The sequence below is a fragment of the Crotalus tigris genome, unplaced genomic scaffold (genome assembly GCF_016545835.1).
Source record: "Crotalus tigris isolate CLP2741 ecotype Arizona unplaced genomic scaffold, ASM1654583v1 scf7180000024339.11422700, whole genome shotgun sequence".
Classification (NCBI taxonomy): domain Eukaryota; kingdom Metazoa; phylum Chordata; class Lepidosauria; order Squamata; family Viperidae; genus Crotalus; species Crotalus tigris.
The window spans coordinates 7,803,711-7,824,930 of NW_024100509.1; the positions used below are offsets into that span (position 1 = coordinate 7,803,711).

At 42.5% G+C, this 21,220-nt stretch overlaps 1 protein-coding gene across 1 annotated transcript; it reads left to right on the top strand.

The window, feature by feature from the left end:
* The first annotated feature begins 617 nt into the window (after positions 1-617).
* Positions 618-21,130, top strand: PHGDH (phosphoglycerate dehydrogenase). The gene is made up of 12 exons (XM_039325927.1): positions 618-857; positions 10,737-10,888; positions 14,288-14,353; positions 14,777-14,831; positions 14,926-15,024; positions 15,164-15,296; positions 16,214-16,362; positions 16,749-16,901; positions 17,737-17,869; positions 19,194-19,321; positions 19,626-19,845; positions 20,894-21,130. Exons 1-12 carry the CDS (start codon positions 702-704, stop codon positions 21,046-21,048), a joined length of 1,599 nt encoding a protein of 532 aa, XP_039181861.1. The 5' UTR covers positions 618-701; the 3' UTR covers positions 21,049-21,130.
* Positions 21,131-21,220: the final 90 nt, after the last annotated feature.

A 21,220-nucleotide genomic window follows, 5' to 3' on the forward strand; every position in this document is an offset into this window, starting at 1 on the left:
CGGAGAGAAAGTCGTACAACCACAGCCTCTGTACAAGTTCAGAGGCACGAGCTAAAATCACTTCTGCAGGGTGCAGAGGCTTGAATGGTTTGAACGGATAGACTTCCAGGCAGCAAAAAGCATCGACGGGTTCTTGCTGACGTGGTAATTACTGACTTTTGCTGACGTAACGCAAATATGTGTTGTTCCCTTCGGACGAATGCCAAGTCTCGTTCGTGTGATGCAGCGTGCCTTACACCCGAAAATGAGCGCCAAGCACGGGGCCTTTGTAGCAGAGTCCGCTTTCTGCCCTTTTCCGAACTGCATTCTTTTTCGTTCCAAGCACGCATCGGGGCAACAGAGTGTCCCCGCAACGCACTCAGGTCAGCTCAAGACAAGAAGAGGCAAACTAAAAAGTAACTAGGGAGAAGCGAGGCCAGCTGGCTGTAGGCCCACTTTACTTTTGTCAACAAGGCACTCAACAGTGGAAGAATGAAAGGATTTGTGCTGGTGCAGGAAAATTCCACGGGAGGGGCGAAGGTTATGGTTGGTGAGGAAAAGGGGGAGGAGGTGGGACCTTGACACTCCAGTCCAATCGAACGAAGGGCGAGTGAGTCTTTATCACGCGCTGCGAACCAGCTCTCTCCCTCTTTTCGCTTGCAAGAGCTTAGGAAAGGAGTAGCTACAGCCCTACTTCGAAGAAGCCAAAAGGTGAAGCTAGGATGGCCCCGGCTGCAGCTGCACGAGCGCTAACCCTGACTAAAGTGTTGATCAGCGATAGCCTGGACCCCTGCTGCAAGCAGATCCTGGAAGCGGCCGGAATCCAAGTCCTAGAGAAAATTAACCTCAGCAAAGAACAATTGCAGGCCGAGATCAAGGTGAGACAAAAGAACCTGCGATTACTTCGCTTCTCCCCTCCAGCCATCAAACAATCTCCTGGATAAGTTTCAATGTCGGGAGAGGGGAAACAAAACGTTAAGCTAGGCAAGATAAGAGTGGGAGGCTGAGCTGTGTCCCACTCACGCCTTCCCCCGTTTCCAGCTGTGTTCATGAATTCATATCTGTATTGTAAAGAATGCGGGGACTAAAATTAGAATATTTTCCTCATTTCGTTTAAGAATAACAGGGGATTGGAGATAGGGAGCACTTCGCTGTTTTAGTCTTCCCATCCGTCTAGACTCTTGTGAGCCGATAGTGGAGGTTTAAGGGTGTAGTAATGCGAAATAGGTGTATTCAAGCTCAGAATTCCTAATTCAATCCCCTCCCCCGTCGTGCTTTTCTTTAATGGCTTTTTTTAGTTTTTACTTGGTTAGATCTGTTATATTTTGTGAGCCACCAAGAGTCCACTAGAGCGGGTGATTACAATAAATCCAATATACAATACGTGTATCGCAGGATAGAAATTGGATGCACAAAGTGCAACTGTTTCTCTGGCTGGTAGTGGAGAAAATAAGAGATTTCAGAATAGTTTTCTGGAATAGAGATTGCTGAATTTGTAAATCAAACGTGCTAGCGGCCCAAATCTAAACCTTTCAGTTTTTCTTTAAAAGATATGTTGCTTTGGTGGTGCGGTGGTTAGAATGCAGTACTGCAGGCTTCTTCTGCTGACCGCCAGTTTGGTAGTTCCCTTCTCACCGCAAGGTTGATTCAGCTTTCCACTCTTCCGAGGTCGGTAAAATGAGCCAGATTGTTGGGGGCAATATGCTGACTCTTTAAACCACTTAGAGAGGGCTGCAAAGCACTGTGAAGCGGTATATAAGTCTATTGCTATTGCTTTGGGAATTATTGGAAAATTGAAGAATGAATCTGAAGAGTTGGGGTGATTAGATTTGGGAATGAATCTCACTCGATGAACCATTTGTCCTTTAAACTCAGTAGGAGGCAGAGCTCCAGTGGTAACCGGAGCCTGTTGTGATTTGCATAACTCTGCCTCATTCCTTTGGTCCAATTATATTGGAAGATTGTAAAACTAAGAGCTGGTTGGGAACTGGTCCAATTCATCCTTGGCTATAGCCCTGAGAACAACTGTTGAAATTGGGTTGTTCCCAATGGCTGTTCCTAATGCCGAGAACATTTTGCCAGTTAGAACTAGGAAGTTGGTGGGAAATTCGGTCTGTCCTTGTTTCCCCTTCCTGTTTGGAGGAAGGAGGAGGAGATAAAATTTGCTTGGCTTCATATTAAGATTGTGGAAGGGGAAAGGAACTTGCCTGCCCTGACACCCAAAGAGTAGATAATTAATATTCCTCATGCTCTGCCTATTGGACACAAGGGAGTAGAAAGATCCACAGCCTGATGAGTCCTATGCAGGGTGAAACTGATCATGTGCTGCTTCCCAGTGATCAATATAACAGCCAGAAAAACCTCTTCCCCCCCCCCCATGGGGAAGTTATGTAAAACCTTGTATGGTACACAATATCTTTCTAGTCTCAGAGCTTAAGAAAAGGCAGGTGAATTGTATACAGTATGCCATTCTACAAATAGATTCTTTTAAAAAGGAACTCTTGGTTGCTGCAGTTTGTGACTCAGATTGAACCTTGCTCAGAATAATCAGCTGGAGGCAATGTGTGGGTCTAGGGAGGATCCTGGGTTTAGAGAAAGTGATGAGCGTAGGACCTATGCTTATTGTTTTCTTCTTTGTGATACAACACCATATACTGCATGTTAGATTATTTGTCCTTTTCATGCAAAAGATTTACGATGCACATATATGAAATTTCTGCCCTTTGACTTCAATAAAATGGACACGGGAGTAGAGAATTGATTTTGAAAGAATGGTTTTATTCCTGGAGCTTACTGCTTTGTACTTAATTTATTTGAAGAATTACTATAATTTTCTTTTAGCCTTAGATATTTGTTCCTGCAAATATAACTATTTTATGCTATTTGCATTTATGAATGGGCAAATTTTCTCCATTATATAACATCTCAAATACCAAATATCCCCACTAATAAGAAACCTTGGAGGGTTTGTTTATATATTTATTTTAGAGCAGCAGTTCTCAACCTGTGGGTCACGACCCCATTTGGGGTCGAACAACCATTTCACGGGGGTTGCCAAACAACACAGTCCGCCATTTTTTCCCCTTTTCCTTAGCTGTGCTACTCCCTTTTATTCTATTGGCTTTTGAAAGCCAATAGAATAGACTCTCTTGAATAGAGTCTAATTCTATTGGCTTTCAAAAGCCAGTAGGAATTGTCCAGGCTGTCTCTGTCCTGCTGAGCCCGCCAAAAGTACCATTCTGCAAACGGGGCTGCAAGTTGTCTGCAGCGAAGGCGAGCTGTCTGGAAGTTTCCACCCCTCCCTGCTGAGCAACTACTAAAAATGTAAGTAAAAGAGAGCCAAAGGTGGGAGGCCGGTGGGCGCAGGGAGGGTTGTTGGCACGCGTGGGGCCCGGCGGGCGCCTTACCTCCCTTGGGCTGGGCCAGCTGGTGGCCCAGCTGGTGGTCAGCCTGCTCCGTCTCTGCCGCTTGCCAGCTACACCTCGGCCAGCACAGGGGGCGGCACCACGCATGCACGGCGCTTCCAGGCAGGGAAAGTCCTTAACTTATGACCGGTTGGGTAGTCCTTGACTTACGACCGGTTGGGTAGTCCTCAACTTACGACCGGTTGGGGATCACAGCATTAAAAAGGTTGAGAGTAACATAAGCTATATATAACTTTTTCTGATTAGACCAAGTTTTTAGATTTATCCATTTTCTCTGCAACACGTTAGTCATACTGACTCCCAAGTAGTGTTCAGGGAAACTTAAATGTTTGCTCATCATTATTCTGCTCATCTTATGCAGTGTACTATCTTATGCCCATCTTATAACAAACTCTGGCGAGTTTCCAATCAAAAATTAAAATAATATAAAAACACATTACAACTATTAAAACCAAACACATAAAAACAAAAACTTGGTTTCAAGTCAAGTTTCTGATGTGCAGCCACTTCATCTTAACCCAGTGCTTGCAGGCAAAGTCAGGTCTTCAGTGCCTTACAGAAGGCTTAATAGGGTTGAGACCTGCCAAATTTCAGGGAGCAGGGTTTTCTATAGCAGTGGTCCCCAATCTTTCTGGCATCACAGATTGACAATGGTAGTGGCGGCTGGGGGGAAGGGGATGGTTTCATGCACGTAGCCTAGCTCCCACGCATGTACAAATGAAGCTTTGCATGCTCAGCTGCTGCTTGTGAGGCCCAGTTTCTGGTACACAGATTGGGGACCCTACTCTACAGCAGGGCTTTTCAATTGGTGGTATGTGTACCATTGGTGGTACTTTAGCACCTGACCGTCCTAGACAAGTGGTAGTGGGGAAGGGAATGAGCTGAAGTGGTGGCAGCATTGCAGAAGCCTGAGGGAGAGACAGCTGGAGCTTCAGGGCTCAGCAGTAGCCCCAGGATCAGCACGCGTGATTATAAGCTGATCGATGGTTCGGTAGGGCTATGTAGGCTGGGCAGAATCCCCAGGATCAGGGCCAGTCTCCAGTTGATTGGTGCATCTGGAAGCTGGAGATGCACTGAAGAGAAGAGGAGGAGGAGGAGGGGAAAGAGGAAAGGATCTAAAATAAAGTTTTGGCAGGAAAGGGCTGACTGTCCCTGCTGACCTCTCAGAAAGAAAAGAGGCAGGAGAAGTGCTTCCCTTTCCCCCAGGATGCCAGCACACCCTGCTTGCTGCCTCCTGTGTGCCCCTCAAGGGGGTGGGGCAGAGGCAGTGGGGTGGCCCCTCGCTGGCTCCAGGGCTGCCTCGTGGATCTAAGGCTGGCCATGTTCTGGCTTTGATGGCCCCCACCAGGTTGTAGATTAGTGCCACACCCGCCACCAACACCTCCATGGCCTGCTCGCTGACCTAGGCTCGCAGCCACGAGGCTTCCCTTTCACCGGGATTATCCCTGCCTGCATGGGATAGCTACAGCCGGCAGCAGCATGGACACCAGTAGCGCTGGCAATCTCTCCCCCTCCCATTCATCCCTTCCTAAGCACGGAGGAAAGAAAGAGATGGGAATGAGAAGCAGGGATGGAAGGAAGGAAAAGGAAAAGGAAGGTTAAAATAAGAAGGAGAGAGGCAAGAAAGGAGGGAATGAGGAAGGAAGGAAGGAAGGAAGGAAGGAAGGAAGGAAGGAAGGAAGGAAGGAAGGAAGGAAGGAAGGAAGGAAGGAAGGGGAGGCACAGTTTTGCTTCAATCCTGGAGCATTAAGACTTGGGCTCAAAGGAGAAAGCAATTTTGTGTTCTATTTTGTCACAGACAGGATTTTGTTGGCAATCCAAGTTAACATTGGTATTCTTGAATTGTGAGCTCTTAGGAAAGTATCCCCTCTTTGTGTGCTCCAAATAGCCATTTCCAGTGGGGAAAACAGGAAAAAGCAGAGAGGGGAAAAATAATTTCTTTTGCTATATTTCCAGTCTGAATTAGACCAGGGCAGGGTCAATACAGAAGAACCCTTTTAAGGATTATGTATTAATAGAAAAGCAATTAACTTACCTCAGTTCCTAAATGCTAAAGCTGTTGCACATACAAAACAGAGGAGCTCTGATTAACTATCACAGCCACCATTTTGATAGTTTTGTTGTCTGTGGACTGCGAACACTAAATGCAAGCACAGGATAAACTGGGCCTAATTTATTCTTAGTCTTTTAACTGGCCACAAACTACTGGTAAAAGTGGCAATTGATCACAAGGCAAGGAGGCATTGAGAAATGTTTCCCCTTTTGCATTTGAGCATCCAAGAAGGGACAGGAAAAGAGAAAGGGGAAAGAGGAAAGACAAAGAAAAAGAAGGAAAGAGGGGAAGGAAGAAGAAAGAAAGAATGAAGAGGGAAAGAAAAAGAAGGAAGGAAGGAAGGAGAGAGATTATAATGAGAGGGAGGCAGGCTCTGAGTAAAGTCCTGCCTTAGCACTTGGCCAGCAGTAGCCCTGCTGCCCTTTCGCCATACCCTTGCCCCTCCTCTTGATTTATCCTGGTGGTCTCCCATCCTATCATGAAGGATGGTTTGGTTACATGGAGAGGGAGTGGGACTCCCTTTGACCCACTCACTTTGTCCTCCTGCACCCATCATGAGCAACCTGGCCAAGGAGAGTGAGCACAGCAGTAGCAGCAGTCTCGGAAGAGGAGGTAAGCGCAAACGGGCGCCCCCTCAGGACAGTGGGGCTGGGTTGAGCTGCAGGGTCCTAGTGCCCTGAGAGCTTGAGGGCTGGGCTGGGTGCTTGCAGTCCACTTCCCAGGGCTTTGGGCAGGCCGCAACAACATCCAGAGTCCCCTGTGCGGTCTAAGAGGGATGGCGAGGCTCCTCTGGTGGACCATGCCCTGGTGCCCATCCCAGTCCCAATCCCTCCATCAGAGACCCCCAGATCCTCCCCACAGTCCCCCTTGCCTCCTCACAGGCATCCCCCCAACCTGAGCAGTGTTGAGCTGGCCACACACACCCAGCCATTGATTTTGCTTGTCAAAAGGTAGCAAAAGGGATCACATGGCCCTGGGACACTGACTATCAGAAATATGAATCAGTTGCCAAGCATCCAAATGTAAATCACGTGACCCTGGCGATGCTGCAATGGTCATGTGTGAAAAATGGTCATAAATCACATTTTTCAGTGCTGTTGTAACTTTAAGTCACTAACTGCACTGTTGTAAGTTGAGGACTACCTGTACTTTATCACTTTTTTCCTTTTTTTTATCATCAAGTTTTTGACACCTTGCTAGGCAACTGGTGGTACTCGAATATTGCCATATCCTAAAATGGTACAATTGGTGGAAAGGTTGAAAAGCCCTGCTCTATAGGGTAGGGCAGTGGTGGCGAACCTATGGCACGGGTGCTAGAGGCAGCACTTAGAACCCTCTCTGTGGCACACGCGCCATTGCCCCAGTCCTAGGCCTTCAGCTGGGTTTTATAAAACCTTTTCGCTTTTGGCCTCTGTCACCGTGTGCAAAAAAAAAAATGTTCAATCAATCAGTCAATTTCAACTTCTCGTGGGAAAAAAAAGATCTTGCAAAGTTGGAATTGATTGATTGAACTTTTTAGTCCCACCCAGTCTGCTGTTACCACTGCAGCCACGCCCACCCAATGGGCCACACCTAGCCAATGGGCCACACCCACCCAGCACCTGATGATGCATAAGTGGGTTTGGGGTTGCAGTTTGGGCACTCGGTCTCTAAAAGGTTTGCCATCACTGGGGTAGGGGCTGCCACTGAAACTCTAATTTTTCTCTAAAAGTTTTGGCTTCTTCCTTCCCTCCCTCCCTCCCTCCCTCATTTATTTATTTATTTAAAAATGTAGAAGAAAAAGGAGGAAAACATAGTTAAAGTAAACTTTGAAAACTGAAGGAAATTAGGTGAGATGGAGAAGAGAGAAGAGAAGAAATGGTATAGAGAGGGAAAATAAATGATGTTGGAAAGAATGGGATGTGCAGCATGACAACTGAGAATGGCAGTAGTGTACTACTAGGCAGCGTACTATAAAATGGAAGAAGTCAAGGAATGAGAAATAGAAATACAATTTATTACTTTTTTAAAGAAGAGAAGGACTGGGGAGATGTGATAGCAGTCTTCCAGTACTTGAAGGGCTATCACAGAGAAAGGATCGACCTATTCTCCAAAGCACCTGAGGGCAGGAAAAGAAGTAACAGGTAGAAAATCATTAAAGAGTTAGTTAAAAGCAGTTTTCCATTCGTCCCCTTCTCTAATTCTGACTCAGTAATAAGCTTCCATAAGTCCAGTTTAGAGAACACTTTCCCCTTAGGAGGGTCAGCATGTCCTTCATGAGGGGCAAGGGGTACACATTTTCCATGCACACCGTGTTCAAACCCCTCTAATCAATGCAGAGATGAAGAGAGCCATCTTTCTCCTGGAACAGTACTGGAACTGCCACCTGAGGTCTAGATGGGTAGATAAAACCCCGAGCCAAGTTTTTGTCTATAATGCAGTTTGGGCTTTGGAAGTTTGGCTTCAGGGACAATCTCAATGGCACAGTCTGTGGGTCGGTGAGGAGGGAGTTTGTCTGAGTCCTTTTTGCTGAACACCTAAGCCAAATCATGGTATTCTTTAGTATGCCTCTCAATGACTCGCTCTTTGAGGCCGCTACCATTTCTCGGTTTGACTCTCCTTTTTGCTCATTACGGCTACTAGACGGGGCTTTCTGTTTCTTTGGAAACCTTAGCTGCCCATCCCACCAGTTCACCTGCATGTTCCATTTTTTCAGCCATGACAGTTCTAGGAGAAGGGGCCATTCCATGCCAGATGCCACTATAAAGGTTAAAGTCTCAGAGTGGCTCCCCATGGTTAAGCCCAGGGGTTCAGTAGCAAAAGTGGCTGGGACGGCCCCAGCGATGGACCCATCTAGCTGGCAAAATGTAATTGGGTTCTTTAATCTCTTTAGGTGGATCCCCGCTTTCCTACTAGGGGGGGACTTATTAAACATCTGGTGCAGCCTAAATCTAGTAGGGCCTTCATGGCTACTTTTGTCCCCATGCCTGGGATTGACAGTTCTATGGTCTATTTCCACTTCTTCGGCCAAAATGCACCAGTCATGGAGGTAGGCAGGGGCCCCTGAGGACTACTCAACTGGTGCAGCACCGTTTGCAGAATGGGACTTTTGGTGGGCTCAGCAGGGCAGAGACAGCCTGGACAATTCCTATTGGCTTTTGAAAGAATTGGACTCTATTCAAAAGAGTCTATTCTATTGGCTTTCAAAAGCCAATAGAATAAAAGGGAGTAGCACAGCTAAGGAAAAGGGGGAAAAAATGGCGGACTGCGTTGTTTGGCAACCCCCGTGAAATGGTCGTTCGACCCCAAATGGGGTCCCGACCCACAGGTTGAGAACCACTGTCCTAAACAAATTTGGTGCTGCCAAGCTATAGGCTAAACTTTCGAAGTGTGAATTTCACAAAGAAAAGATTGACTACCTAAGCTACCGGATCTCACATGAGGGGGTGGAAATGGACCCAGTAAAAGTATGAGCCATTTTTGAATGGGAAACCCCATGCAGCAGGAAGCAACTACAAATCTTCTTGGGCTTCGCCAATTTCTATAGGCAGTTCATTCCCTCCTTTGCGCAGATAGCACTTCCCATTATGAACTTGTTAAAAACCAAGGGGGTAGATAAGCTGAAAATGGACTATGGAATGCCAAGCCGCATTTGAAAAGCTGAAAAGACTTTTTCCTGCAGAGCCGGTACTGAGGCACCCATACCCGGAGAGACCATTTGTCATTCAGGTCGATGCTAGCCATGTGGCTGTAGGTACGGTACTGCTCCAGGAAAAAGAAAAGGGCCAACTGCAACTCTGTGCATACACTTCAAAAAAGCTAATGGAGACTGAACAATGCTGGGAAAAGAAAGCCATATCTTTCAAAAATCTTGGAGCACCAGAGACATTATTTTTCCAGGGGACTGGAAAAGAGCTAATATGGTTCCAATTTTCAGAAAAGCGGGGAAATGAATCCAGAAGACTACAGACTGGCCATCAGTACTGGGAAAGTCCTGGAAAAGATAATCAAGCAGAGGGTTTGTGAGCACCTAGGAACAAGCAAAGTGATTATGAGAAGCAGGGGTCGGCAACCTTAAATACTCAAAGAGCCACTTGGACCCGTTTCCCAGAGAAAAGAAAACACTGTGAGCCGCAAAACGTGTGCAGGTGCGCGAATGGGGGGAGCTTGATTAAAGAGTTTAATTAAAAAGAACTGGAGGCTGCTGTGCATGAATTCTCTCTCTCTTTCTATCCCTCCCTCTCCCTCTCTTTGTCTCCTTCCCTCTTTCCCTCCCCCCCCCCCCGTTCTCTCTCCCTCTCTCCCATCTTCTGCTCACCTGGCAAGCTGGCTTCACGACAAGCTGACACACATTCTTATTGGGCTGGTTCTCTCCTGGCCTTGGTCTGCCAGTCCTCTTCCCCCACTCTGTGTGTGTGTGTGTGTGTGTGTGTGTGAGAGAGAGAGAGAGAGAGAGAGAGAGAGAGAGAGAGAGAGGAAGCACAAGTGCCTCTCTCTCTCTCTCTCTCTCTGCAAATGGCGGAGGAGGTTGGGAGCCACAAGAGAAGGCTCAAAAAGCCACATGCGGCTCTCTGGAGCTGTGGGTTGCCGACCCGTGGTCTAGAGCAATCCACAAATTGTGCCATTTTCCACAACTTTTATAACTTTCTGACAATCCATTTGTTAAGCGGTAGATCAGCTATCTTTACTGACAGGAATGGAGAACCTACTATCTATTCCTCTCCTGAAATCAAAGTTACACTATTGATTACAGCAGTGGTTTGCAACCTTTTCTTCACCATGGATCCTCTTTAAATACCTTTTGTGGTCATGGACCATGGCCACGGACCCCCCCCCCCAAGACTTAACTAATATTTAAATCAAAATGTTTATTCAAACCTTTGCAGATCCTTTATGATGACATTGCAGCCCCCCGGGGATCCTCAGACCACAAGTTGAGAACCACTGACTTACAGCATTGAAAATGCAGTACTATTACCTACTAAGTTCTCTTACTAAGAGGAGTAGAGCTAAGTAATTAGCCCTTCTGAGGCTCTTTGTTTAAAATTACTTTTTTCTGCAGTGTTTCTGTGGAAAATTAAGAAATATAGAGGTGACCTATGAATCGGTGTGTCCACAACATTATTTGGAAACCCTATCTCTATAACTGATGCAGCTTTCAGCCCTCTTTATAGTTTCCTGATATCTGTCTGGATTAGGGAGAGGAATAGAGGACACATTTCTAAGCCTTGATTATAGTTCTCTGGGCACTTTTGTATTCCTTTATCATCCAATTACTAATTGGATTTTGATTTCTTCAGGATGTTGATGGGCTCATTGTACGCTCGGCAACCAAAGTGACTGCAGAGATCATCAATGCAGCGGAGAAGTTGCAGATCATTGGGAGAGCCGGAACTGGGGTTGACAATGTAGATGTGGAGGCTGCTACAAGGAAAGGAATCCTAGTCATGAAGTAAGTCAGCAAGAAGTTGCCAGAGAGCAAAGTCATTCCCTGCTTTTACATGGAAGAGAATGCAGAGGTCACTAAGCACCTAATTCAGAGCAGGTCTGTCTGGTCTCATCTTCAACTATTGGATTTGCTCATAAAGCAGAGAATTCAGAAGCAATGAATTGGCAGGCTTCTTTCTGAAGGACGTTTGCTCTCAGTGAAAGCAATTTTAGTTGTCTGGGTTTTAAGAGATTATGCCTTTCCTTCTAAGGATGACCATATATGGTACTAGGGTTCTGTAGCGACAATCCCTATCTCCCTTTCTCAGAGCTGAGTTTTAGAGTTGTGGGTGGCTCTTGTTGGAGAAGTGATAACTTTATATCTTCTGAGGTCTTTCCTTACCTGCCAAACTGAGATGTTATTTCTTTGCCCATGATAAACCTCTTAAAGATCTTTAGATTCTCGTTTTTTTCTCTTATTCCCTCATAGGAAAAGAATCATTTCCCTCCTCCTACATTTATCACTGCATAGGCTCAAGAAAAGAGAAATTGGATAAACACTTGTCTTCCTTCTCCTCCTAGGGCAGTGGTGGCACAGGTACCAGAGGCGGCACTCAGAGTCTTCTCTGTGGACACGCATGCCGTCACCCCAGTCCTAGGCCTTCAGCTGGGTTTTAAAAACCTTTTCACTTTAGGCCTCCGCGGTCATGTGCAAAAAAAAAAAAAGTTCAATCAGTCAATTTTAACTTCTCGTGGGAAAAAAAAGGTCTTGCAGAGTTGGAATTGATTGATTGAACTTTTTAGTCCTACCCAGTCTGCCATTACCACTGCTGCCACACCCAGCTAATGGGCCATACCCAGCCAATGGGCCACACCCACCCGGCACTTGACGATGCATAAGTGGGTTTTGGGTTGCAGTTTGGGCACTCAATCTCTAAAAGGTTTGCCATCACTGTCCTAGGGACAGTAGTCCTCGACTTACAATAGTTCATTTAGTGAACATTTAAAGTTACAACAGCACCGAAAAAAGTGATTTATGACCATTTTTCACAGTTACAACCGTTGAAGCATCCCCATGATCATGTCACCAAAATTCAGATACTTGGCAACTGATTCATACTTATAATTATTGCTGTGTCCCAAGGTCATGTGATCACCTTTTGTAACCTTCTGACAAGCAAGGTTAATGGGGAATCCAGATTCACTTAACAACCAGGTTACTAATTTATCAACTACAATGATTCTGTGGCATGAACGGTCAAAAATGGGGCGAAACTAACTTTACAAATATTTCACTTAACCATAGAAAATTTGGGCTGAATTGTGGTCATAAGTCGAGGATTACCTGTATTCAACTCAATTCAGGCAACTCAGCTTGAAGGAAGGAACTAGCAGGTGGAATTAAAAAAAAATTCCCCCTTATCATTGCCAAAGCTACAACTGCTTAAGAATAACAATTCCTATTAACTCTGGAGGAGAAAATATCCTTGTTTTTGCCTTTGAAAATATTTCAGGTTGCTTTTAAGGTTATATGGTGTGTTTTTGCCTTCACCTATAAGTCACTGCTGTGCTGTGTCCAAATTCATCATTCTTTGCTTACTTTTTTCATAGTTTAAATACTGTAAGGACCTACCCCACTTTGCATCTTAAGAAGACAGAACTCTTGGAATAATTCTTCCAACAGGAATCCTTTATTAAGAGAAAGTGGTTGCAGGCGTTCTAGACAGGACTTGGGGTCCAAGCTCTCCAATTCAAGGTTTTAAGGGGTTCCCCAGTAGCCCCACCCAATCAACGCCCTCTTTCAGCGACAGTCTCGGGCATTACACTTCCACCCCCTTTTCATTACTGCCCGGCTGGATGGAGACTTCAAAGAAACTACATGAAAGGAAATGGTTCCATTCTTGTGGTTAGTTCTTTTGCAATACACACATTCAGTTCCTTTGAAGCATACTGAAGGAAGTGAGGGCCATAAAGCCCCTTTGTTCACCCCCTTCTCTCCCTCTTATGGCAGAATCCAGAGAAGGCAGAATTGGGGTTTTCTATATCTGATAACTAGAGATGAAATATAATTGGATTCTGACAAATACACTCTGACCACTGGAAATATCTCTGAAAATGTACAAATGGATTGTAATTAATACAGAGATGAACTAGCTGTGATATTAGGACTGCATGCAGTCTTCCAAAATTTATTACCAAATTACAGTTTTTAATATGACAGAATGTTAAACATTAATCATGATTCCAATCTTATTGTTACAGGTAAGCTGCAAACTCTATATTTTCTTAAGTTCATTCCTATAGCTCTAAGCTTTAGTTTATCATTACGTTTTAATGTGTAATCCCTGTGATTATTTGGGCAATGTAAGTAATGAAAAAAATCATCTGTTTACATCTGTGGTACCTCAAAAGTATATGGTAAATGTTATTTTGCCTGCATAGAAATTAAGGGATTTATGTGTGGTGTTTAATTTGGGAAATCAGATTAATTGCTGGTGGGTACTTCTTGAAATTTTGAGACCTGGCATGAAAGGTCCTCCTTTTCTTCACAGGATTCTTCTAGCTACAAATAATTTTTTTATTAGTTTTATTCATTTATAACATAAAATGTGAAAATAAAAAAGCAAATAGTAGGGGACAATAGTAGAAAAAAGGAAAACAAAAAAAGTGTGAAGAAAGGGAGGGGACGAAACAAAAGGCATTGACTTCTGATTCTCTCTGTTGCAGTAAAATCCGACATTAAAATCAAATCTCAACTTTTTACATTTCTATAGTAGTATGCACTAGCCATTTCTGTATCGGCAAATCAGTCTAAATGGTAAAACCCAAAATCATAATAGCATTTTTTTCCACCTCAAGCACAAAGTCCAGAAGCGGTTTCCAAATAGAAACAAAAGTACATGTTCTTTTCTTTTATCAACACAGTCAAGTTGCCCATCTCTGCTAAGACCATCAGCTTTTGTAACTATTCGTCCATGGTAGGAATCGAGGCATCCTTTAACTTTTGTGCATAGAGCAGTCTTGCTGCCGTCACCATATATAAAATCAGAGTTCCAAATTTTTTTCCAGTTCTCTTTCCATTAGACCCAGAAGGAAAGTTTCTGGTTTAATCTTTATGTTCACTTTAAGAATTTTCTGCATTAATATATGAATCATACTCCAATATTTCTTTGCCTTATCTCATGTCCACCATAAATCATAAATAGCTACAAAGGATTGAAAGTACAATTTTCAATTAAGGGGCACTATCTTTTAGAACTTCCTGAACAGCATTTGTGTGTTTTTCACTCAATAGTCTGTGTGTAGTGTCTATTTGGAATGTTACTTTAACTCTGGGAAAACAATATGATGAAATAAATACATAGAAGCAAGTGACTAGGAATTGTTAACATTATCTTTTTTTTCTTATTGCTTTGCCCCATAGTACTCCCACTGGCAATAGTCTCAGTGCAGCAGAGCTAACATGTGGTATGATCATGAGTTTGGCCAGGTAAGTAGTATTTCTGGGAAAGAATGGAACATCCCTGCCAAGAGCCCAGGCTACCTTGAACTTCTGTGTTTTTCAAGAAGTTTAAATATTAAACAAACCGAGAGAAAAGAGTTAAAATATCGTAAGATGTTAAGAGGTACTGTACTAATTGTAGTTACTTCATTGAACGACTATTATGCTTGTATTTTGTATTTCCAAACATGGGATATAAATTTAAGTAAAGTAAGTCTTAATATAGTGGTTCTGGCTACATTATGCATGGTAAGCTTATAATTGGTAGTAATCAAACCATAGTTTTGAAATCAAAATTCAGTAATTTAGAACTCATCAAACTAAAACAGAATAATAAGAAATAACAGTATCCACTTGAGCCTGGGAACTTTTTTTATTAGAGACTGTTTGTAACAGAAATTGTTATTTCAGGCAAATTCCACAAGCTGCAGCTTCAATGAAAGATGGAAAATGGGACCGTAAAAAGGTAAGAAGTTGATTCTGTCAGAGAGGGCATGTCAGAGAGGATGTCTATAGAGAGAGGAGGAATTGGTTCAAACCAGTGCATCTTTCTGCTGCAGTTTATGGGGATGGAACTTCAAGGGAAGACCCTAGGCATTCTAGGCCTTGGCAGAATTGGACGAGAGGTAGCCATTCGGATGCAGTCCTTTGGCATGAAGGTAAGAGTAGTTTCCCCCTCAGCTGCCTTGAACCTCCTCTTCTCAAAAAGGCTATGGATAGCCAGTGCTCCTGTTTCCTAGTGGTGGCAGATGGACATCTCAGCCATTCAGACAACTTTTCTTTCTTCTCTCTATGTAGACCATAGGCTATGATCCCATAATTACTCCTGAGGAGTCGGCTGTCTTTGGTGTTGAACAGTTGTCATTGGAACAGATCTGGCCACTGTGTGACTTCATCACAGTGCACACCCCACTCCTGTCTTCCACCGCAGGTAAAGTGCCAGTTTTGAGGTCTCTTTTTATGTTGGAGAGATCCTTGTGTAGTCCTGAGTTATGCATGCTCATGTTTGCTGCTTATTATTAGCAAATGGAATAGATATATAATCCCACAACTTACGCAAATAAAGCTGAGTGAGGAAGGAGTCAGTGTAGGAAGTAAGAAAGAATTTTGACAGAGATATGCAGGATTCATTGCCTAAGCACAAGGGGCTGAAGCATTTTTAAATCTACAATAAAATAATGAAGTGGCTGAAACAGACACCTCTATCATTCACTGAAGGAAGGAGGAAGTATAGCACAATGAGACTTGATGGTTCTATTAATATAACCAATATATAACCAATATAATAAAAGTAGTTTTAGCCTATCTGGAATTAATTTTCTGGTCTGTTCTAACTAGTGGGCTGACAGTAAGGAAGGAAAGTTGGAATGATTGACCATGAGAACTTATATGTGTTAAACAGGCATCTTGAATGAGCAAAAGGAATCCTTTGGGGTTAAGGAATAGAGAAGTCAAGACTATGGATGTATGTTAGAAAACCCCAATGGTACAGACAAGGATTACTACATTGTAGAAGGTGTCAGCTAAGAATTCTGGCTAATGGGGGAGGAGCAGTTCGGTGTCTTTGTATTAAAATTTTGCAGCTGTAACCATGAGAGAAGCAGATGTTTTACTATGATAACTTACTAGAAAAATACTTTCTAAACTGGTTTATTGCTTTGTTCGTAGCTTTGAATTTTCCTACAAGAAAAGATGGTATACAAGCTTTTATATAAACAGAAAGGCAGTCAGTTCTCTTGGCATGTGATATAATTGTGTTGCAAACTTCTAACAAGGGTAAATATAAGAAGGAGAATATGGTTGGACTTTTACTCAAGTTCTCTGCTTTTGCTGCTGCTTTCTTTCTAGGGCTTCTCAATGACACTACCTTTAGTCAATGCCGCCATGGGGTCCAGGTGATCAACTGTGCCCGAGGAGGTATTGTGGATGAAGGTGCCCTTTTGCGGGCTCTCCAGTCTGGCCGCTGTGGAGGAGCAGCCTTAGATGTTTTCACAGAGGTGAGGCTTTATGACATCTTGTTTTGCCTTCAACAGTTCAGTTCAGCTGGTCAAACTGATGGTCCTGTTGGGGCTAGTAGTTCTACAGCAGTTTTCTCTGACAGCCAAGCTGGCTGAGGAACCCTGGAAGTAAAAGGCCATATTTTTGATCATGTACTCTGATTGGGAAAAGTGTGCACCTCAGGATGAAAAATTCATAGTTGCCTGTTAGTGTTCTAGACCTAACTATCTGATTCCTCTATAGAAAATGCTGCTCCTTATTATTTCACTGCAAAACTAGTTGGAGTCTTATAGTGTCTGCATTATTAAGGGTAAGATTTTCTTTCTAACTGAACTAAGTCTGGACTTAGCATTTCATAACTAGACAAATTCTTTTTCCTTTTTAGGAGCCGCCCAAGGATAAAGCCTTGGTTAACCATCCCAATGTAATCAGCTGTCCCCACCTGGGTGCCAGTACCAGAGAAGCTCAGAGCCGCTGTGGAAGAGAGATTGCCATGCAGCTTGTAGACTTGGCCCAGGGCAAGGCACTGGTTGGCGCTGTGAGTCTTACATTTAATCCTCAGCGAGTTGTGATTTGTATATCATTTTTAAAATTCACATAACTAATTTTAATTTTAAACTTATCATCATCATCATAAAACATTTATGGTCAAAGATCAGCACAAATTTTAAACTCAGTTTCTGCATATTCTAGCACATTTTTTTCAAAAATTAATAGAGTTGAATTTGTAAGCAAAATCAAAGCATTGTACAACACATTTGAGATGTGATAAACATAGCTAACTTGAATACAGGCTAAAAAACGCAGTACTAAGTTAAACCTAAAGTTCAGCCAAGCTTCAAGGTATTGTGCTTGTACTGACCAGTCCAGCTTATAAGTGCTAACTTTCATTGTGTGACTGCCAGTATTTTTTTAACAAATGACAATCAAAATAGAACTTTACTCAGTGTAAAGATATTCAGCTCTAAAATTGAAAGCAGGCCTCAGGATAAATCCTCCAAGGGGATAGATTTTCAAAGAAGACAATATAGTGATACCTCGGTATTCAACTGCTGTGAAACTCATCAAATTTGGTACTGAATGCATTTTGACGTGAAAATATTGTCCCAGTAATCATTGTGTGGTATTCAATGCACAAGCTAGAACCTGGCAGTATTGGCTGCTTTATGACTCACTATATTATTCTTTATGGAAAAAAAATTTTTCGGTACTCATTGTTTTTGGTACTCATTCCATCTGTCATTATTATGTATATAATAAAGGAAACTTATTAAGTGACCAAGCACTGTAAACAAAGTAACTGGGGGAAAGGGTTGTGGGTTGGAAGTCTAGTCCAATAGGCAGTTTCACACTCCTGTTCTTCTCTCTCCCAGGTAAATGGGCAGGCTCTCAGCAGTGCCTATGCATCCCATACCAAGCCATGGATTGCACTGGCCAGAGCTTTAGGAAGTGTGCTACGTGGACTGAGCCATCAAGTGAATGGAGGAGTGCAGCTTATTACCGAAGGTGAGATATCCAGGCATAGTGCTTGGCCTTCAGATATTGGCTTTTTACCAAAATCTTTTCACTCCTCTGTCTTTGTACTCTCCTTCCTACTTAACTAAACAGAAAAGTTTAATTTTTCAGCCTACATAATTTCTCTTGTGTAAGATTTCATCTTTTTAAAGAGAATTAGTAATTTTCACCCTCTCTGAGATGCCTTTTGTTTCCTTCTTTGTTTTGGCTTCTGCTTTCTTCTCAGAGCTGTGTTTTAAGAAAACATGTTGTAGAAACAGTTTTCTCATTTTGTATTTTTGCAGTTGGTATCATATGGGAGGTTGTCATTGTCCATTCCCTGTTTGCATATAAAATCTCATTTGCTCTTGGTGCTAAAGCATAGGTCTCTAGTAAGTAGTACTATAATTGCCTGAAAAGAACAGAAGATAGTCCTGAAAAGAGATAAACAAGATGATAATAGATTAGATTAGATTAGATTAGATTAGTTTAAATTAGATTAGATTAGATTAGTTTAAATTAGATTAGAGATGAGATGAGATTAGATTAGATTAGATCAATCCAGTCCTTCCCTCAGATTGCTTATTCTCACTTAAACTAATTCTGGGAAATTCTTCTGCAACAAAAGATGGATGGGATCCATTTTTATATATATTTGTATGTGTATGTAGATATACACATCTCTGTATACTGTCAAGATTCTCCAGTCAAGGATCCTGATTTTCCAAACTGTCTTATCCCTCCCTCTCCCTCTCTCTCTCTCTCCCTCTCTCTCTCTCTCTCTATCTCTATCTCTATCTCTATCTGATTTCTCTCTCTATCTCTCTATGTCCAGGCCGCACATAGAAAGCAAGGGTAGTGTCTCTCTTGAAACAATAGTAACAGTGCCACTTCTTTCCTGGCCACTAGTTCAGTCACTTTATTTACACATTTGTTCACTAGCATTCTCAGTAGATACGATAGGTTTGGGGGTGGGAGTCTTTAGTTAGCTTCCTTATAAATAACTTGTTTCTTTTCCGTATCAGAACCAGTATGTCTATTAAATGTATGGATGTTGGATTGCTCTTAAAGACACAGGAGAGAAGCCTTATTTAAAAAAAAAAAAAAAGGCTGGGATGAGAGGCAAAGGGCCTTTTCCTTCTCTGAAAGAGTGAAGCTGGTGAGATGATCACCTTTCAGGAAAAGATTTACCAGTTGTGGTCTCTAACAAGAGACAAATGGAAATCTATAATTCTGTTTGAAACCCTGGATTTGGCTCCTCAATTTATACATCTTCTGAGGAGAGATAATATTAAGTGCCTTCTGATGATTTGATCATGCCTGTAATTTTCGCTAGGTTCAACTTTGCAGAAGTCTAGCGACTACTTGATTCCTGCAGTGGCAATGGGGCTCCTTCAGGAAACAACACAGAAGGATGTGAACCTTGTGAATGGGCTGCTTCTGGCTCAAGAGGCTGGGTTGAAGGTACATAACCCCCTTTATTCCCAGATCTGAGAGCTAGTTTATTGCAGGCCTTTGAGACAGCTGCAGGATCATTAAGGAGATGTTTTGTAAAGTTATTTCTCTTAAGAAATGATACTATTTCTTTCTGTATATTTTCGTAATTATAAAACAGGTTTATCCATCTTCCCCATCACAGTATAGCTGCATATAATAATAACCCTATTTTTATGATAGACAACAACTTAGCTTTCTGCAGAGTATAGCTATGCCATGTCTGGAAGAAGAAATTTGGAACAAAACTAACTTCCCTCTTTCTGATTCCCAGATCACCACTACTCACATTGACAAAGCACTGGGCAATAATGGACAACTGCAACTAACTGTGACCAATACCCCTCATGTGCTTGTTGGCACTGTACAAGGCACCATTCCATGCCTGCTAGAACTCAATGGAGCAATCTTCAAGCAACTGGTTCCCCTCAGTGGCCCTCTACTGTTCTACAAATCCAAGACCTCCAGTGTCAGTGTGTTACCAACAATTATTGGTAAGGCAAAACATTTCTCATCCCCTTCACTGACTTTTTAGTAAGAGTTTTCTTTAGAACCAGGTTCCCTCCAATCTGTCTCCCAAAGACTAAAACCATAGACTAGGATGAGTCATGAATGTAACCTCCTTTGGTGTATCTATGAATAACATTGGATTTTAGAAGAACATTTATAATAAGTGCTCTAAGGCATGATAAAGAGCAGGTGAAAAATTGATAGTTGTATGAAGATACTTTAAACATGATCTAATGAATAATGTGATCAGTATGGTAGATAATACCTATAAGCATCTGCTTATGAGATTTGGGGTGGAGGAAAATATGGATAGTCCTCACTTAATGACTGTTCATTCACTAACTTTGAAGTTATAGCAGGACTGAACAAATGGTAGTTATGACTGGTCCTCAAAGTTATGTTTACTGCAATCATGTGATCAAATTTCAGGCACCAAGCAGCCCATCCACATTTACTGTCACAATGTGTGCTTTAACACACACACACACACCATATCTGCCTTTTTGGTCATCCTGGACTCCACTGCCATTACCTATTTTTGTCATCCCTCACCATTTACAGCTGTTTTTTGCCATCTTCCAGCATCTTCCCCCTCCCTCTGTTGATGAAGTGTATTAAGCTGAGGAAGTTATTGGCCCTGTTAAGTGGTATGATCACATGTTTCATGTAATAACTGCTTTATAACAGAAATTCCTGCCCCAGTTAGAATTGTTAAGCAAGGATTAGCTGTATGGAAAGAAATTTGTAATGAACTCATAAGAGCTATAATATGATAGGCAGCCATTATGAAGTAAGTTTTCTTTAAAAAAAAAAAAAAGTTTCCCAGTGCATGAGGGAGTGTGACAACAGTGGCATACCTTTTGGCCTTCTTTTTCCTTTATTGAAATATTTTAAAATTAAAATAGAAATCTTTTATTTTTAAAAAAAATACCACTCCATTTTAGCACCAGTATTTAGCAGTGTAGGCTTAGAGGATTACAGGTCTGCAAATGCATAGTCAGCTCTCTGGAATGGGTGTTATTCTGATTTCAGATCTACTAGGGAAGACCAAAACAGAGCTGCTGTGCTATCACCGTTCCAGCACTAAGAGTGGACATGAGTGGAATGTCCTGAGTCTATCTTCTGCTTTACACAACCTACAGGAACTCAAATCACTTCTGGCAGAAGTGTTCCAGGTGATAATTTAAGTTCTGGTGAAGAACCTGACAGGGCCCATCACTTTCTGCAATGTGAATCTTATAAATCTAATTAAAAATAATGCAAAAATTATTTTGTGCATCATCGTTTTTATGTATGATACAGTTGTTGTCCTTGAGAGACCTGACGATGTATTTCAGTGTTAGAAATGAAATGCTCTTC

What these genes read in the sequence shown, in the direction of transcription:
- PHGDH (XM_039325927.1), top strand. Translation starts at nt 702, where the DNA reads ATGGCCCCGGCTGCAGCTGCACGAGCGCTAACCCTGACTAAAGTGTTG. An exon ending in TGCAGTCCTTTGGCATGAAG is followed by an intron (nt 15,025 to 15,163) that starts GTAAGAGTAGTT and finishes CTCTCTATGTAG; the next exon opens with ACCATAGGCTATGATCCCAT. An exon ending in TGTGTTACCAACAATTATTG is followed by an intron (nt 19,846 to 20,893) that starts GTAAGGCAAAAC and finishes TTCTGATTTCAG; the next exon opens with ATCTACTAGGGAAGACCAAA.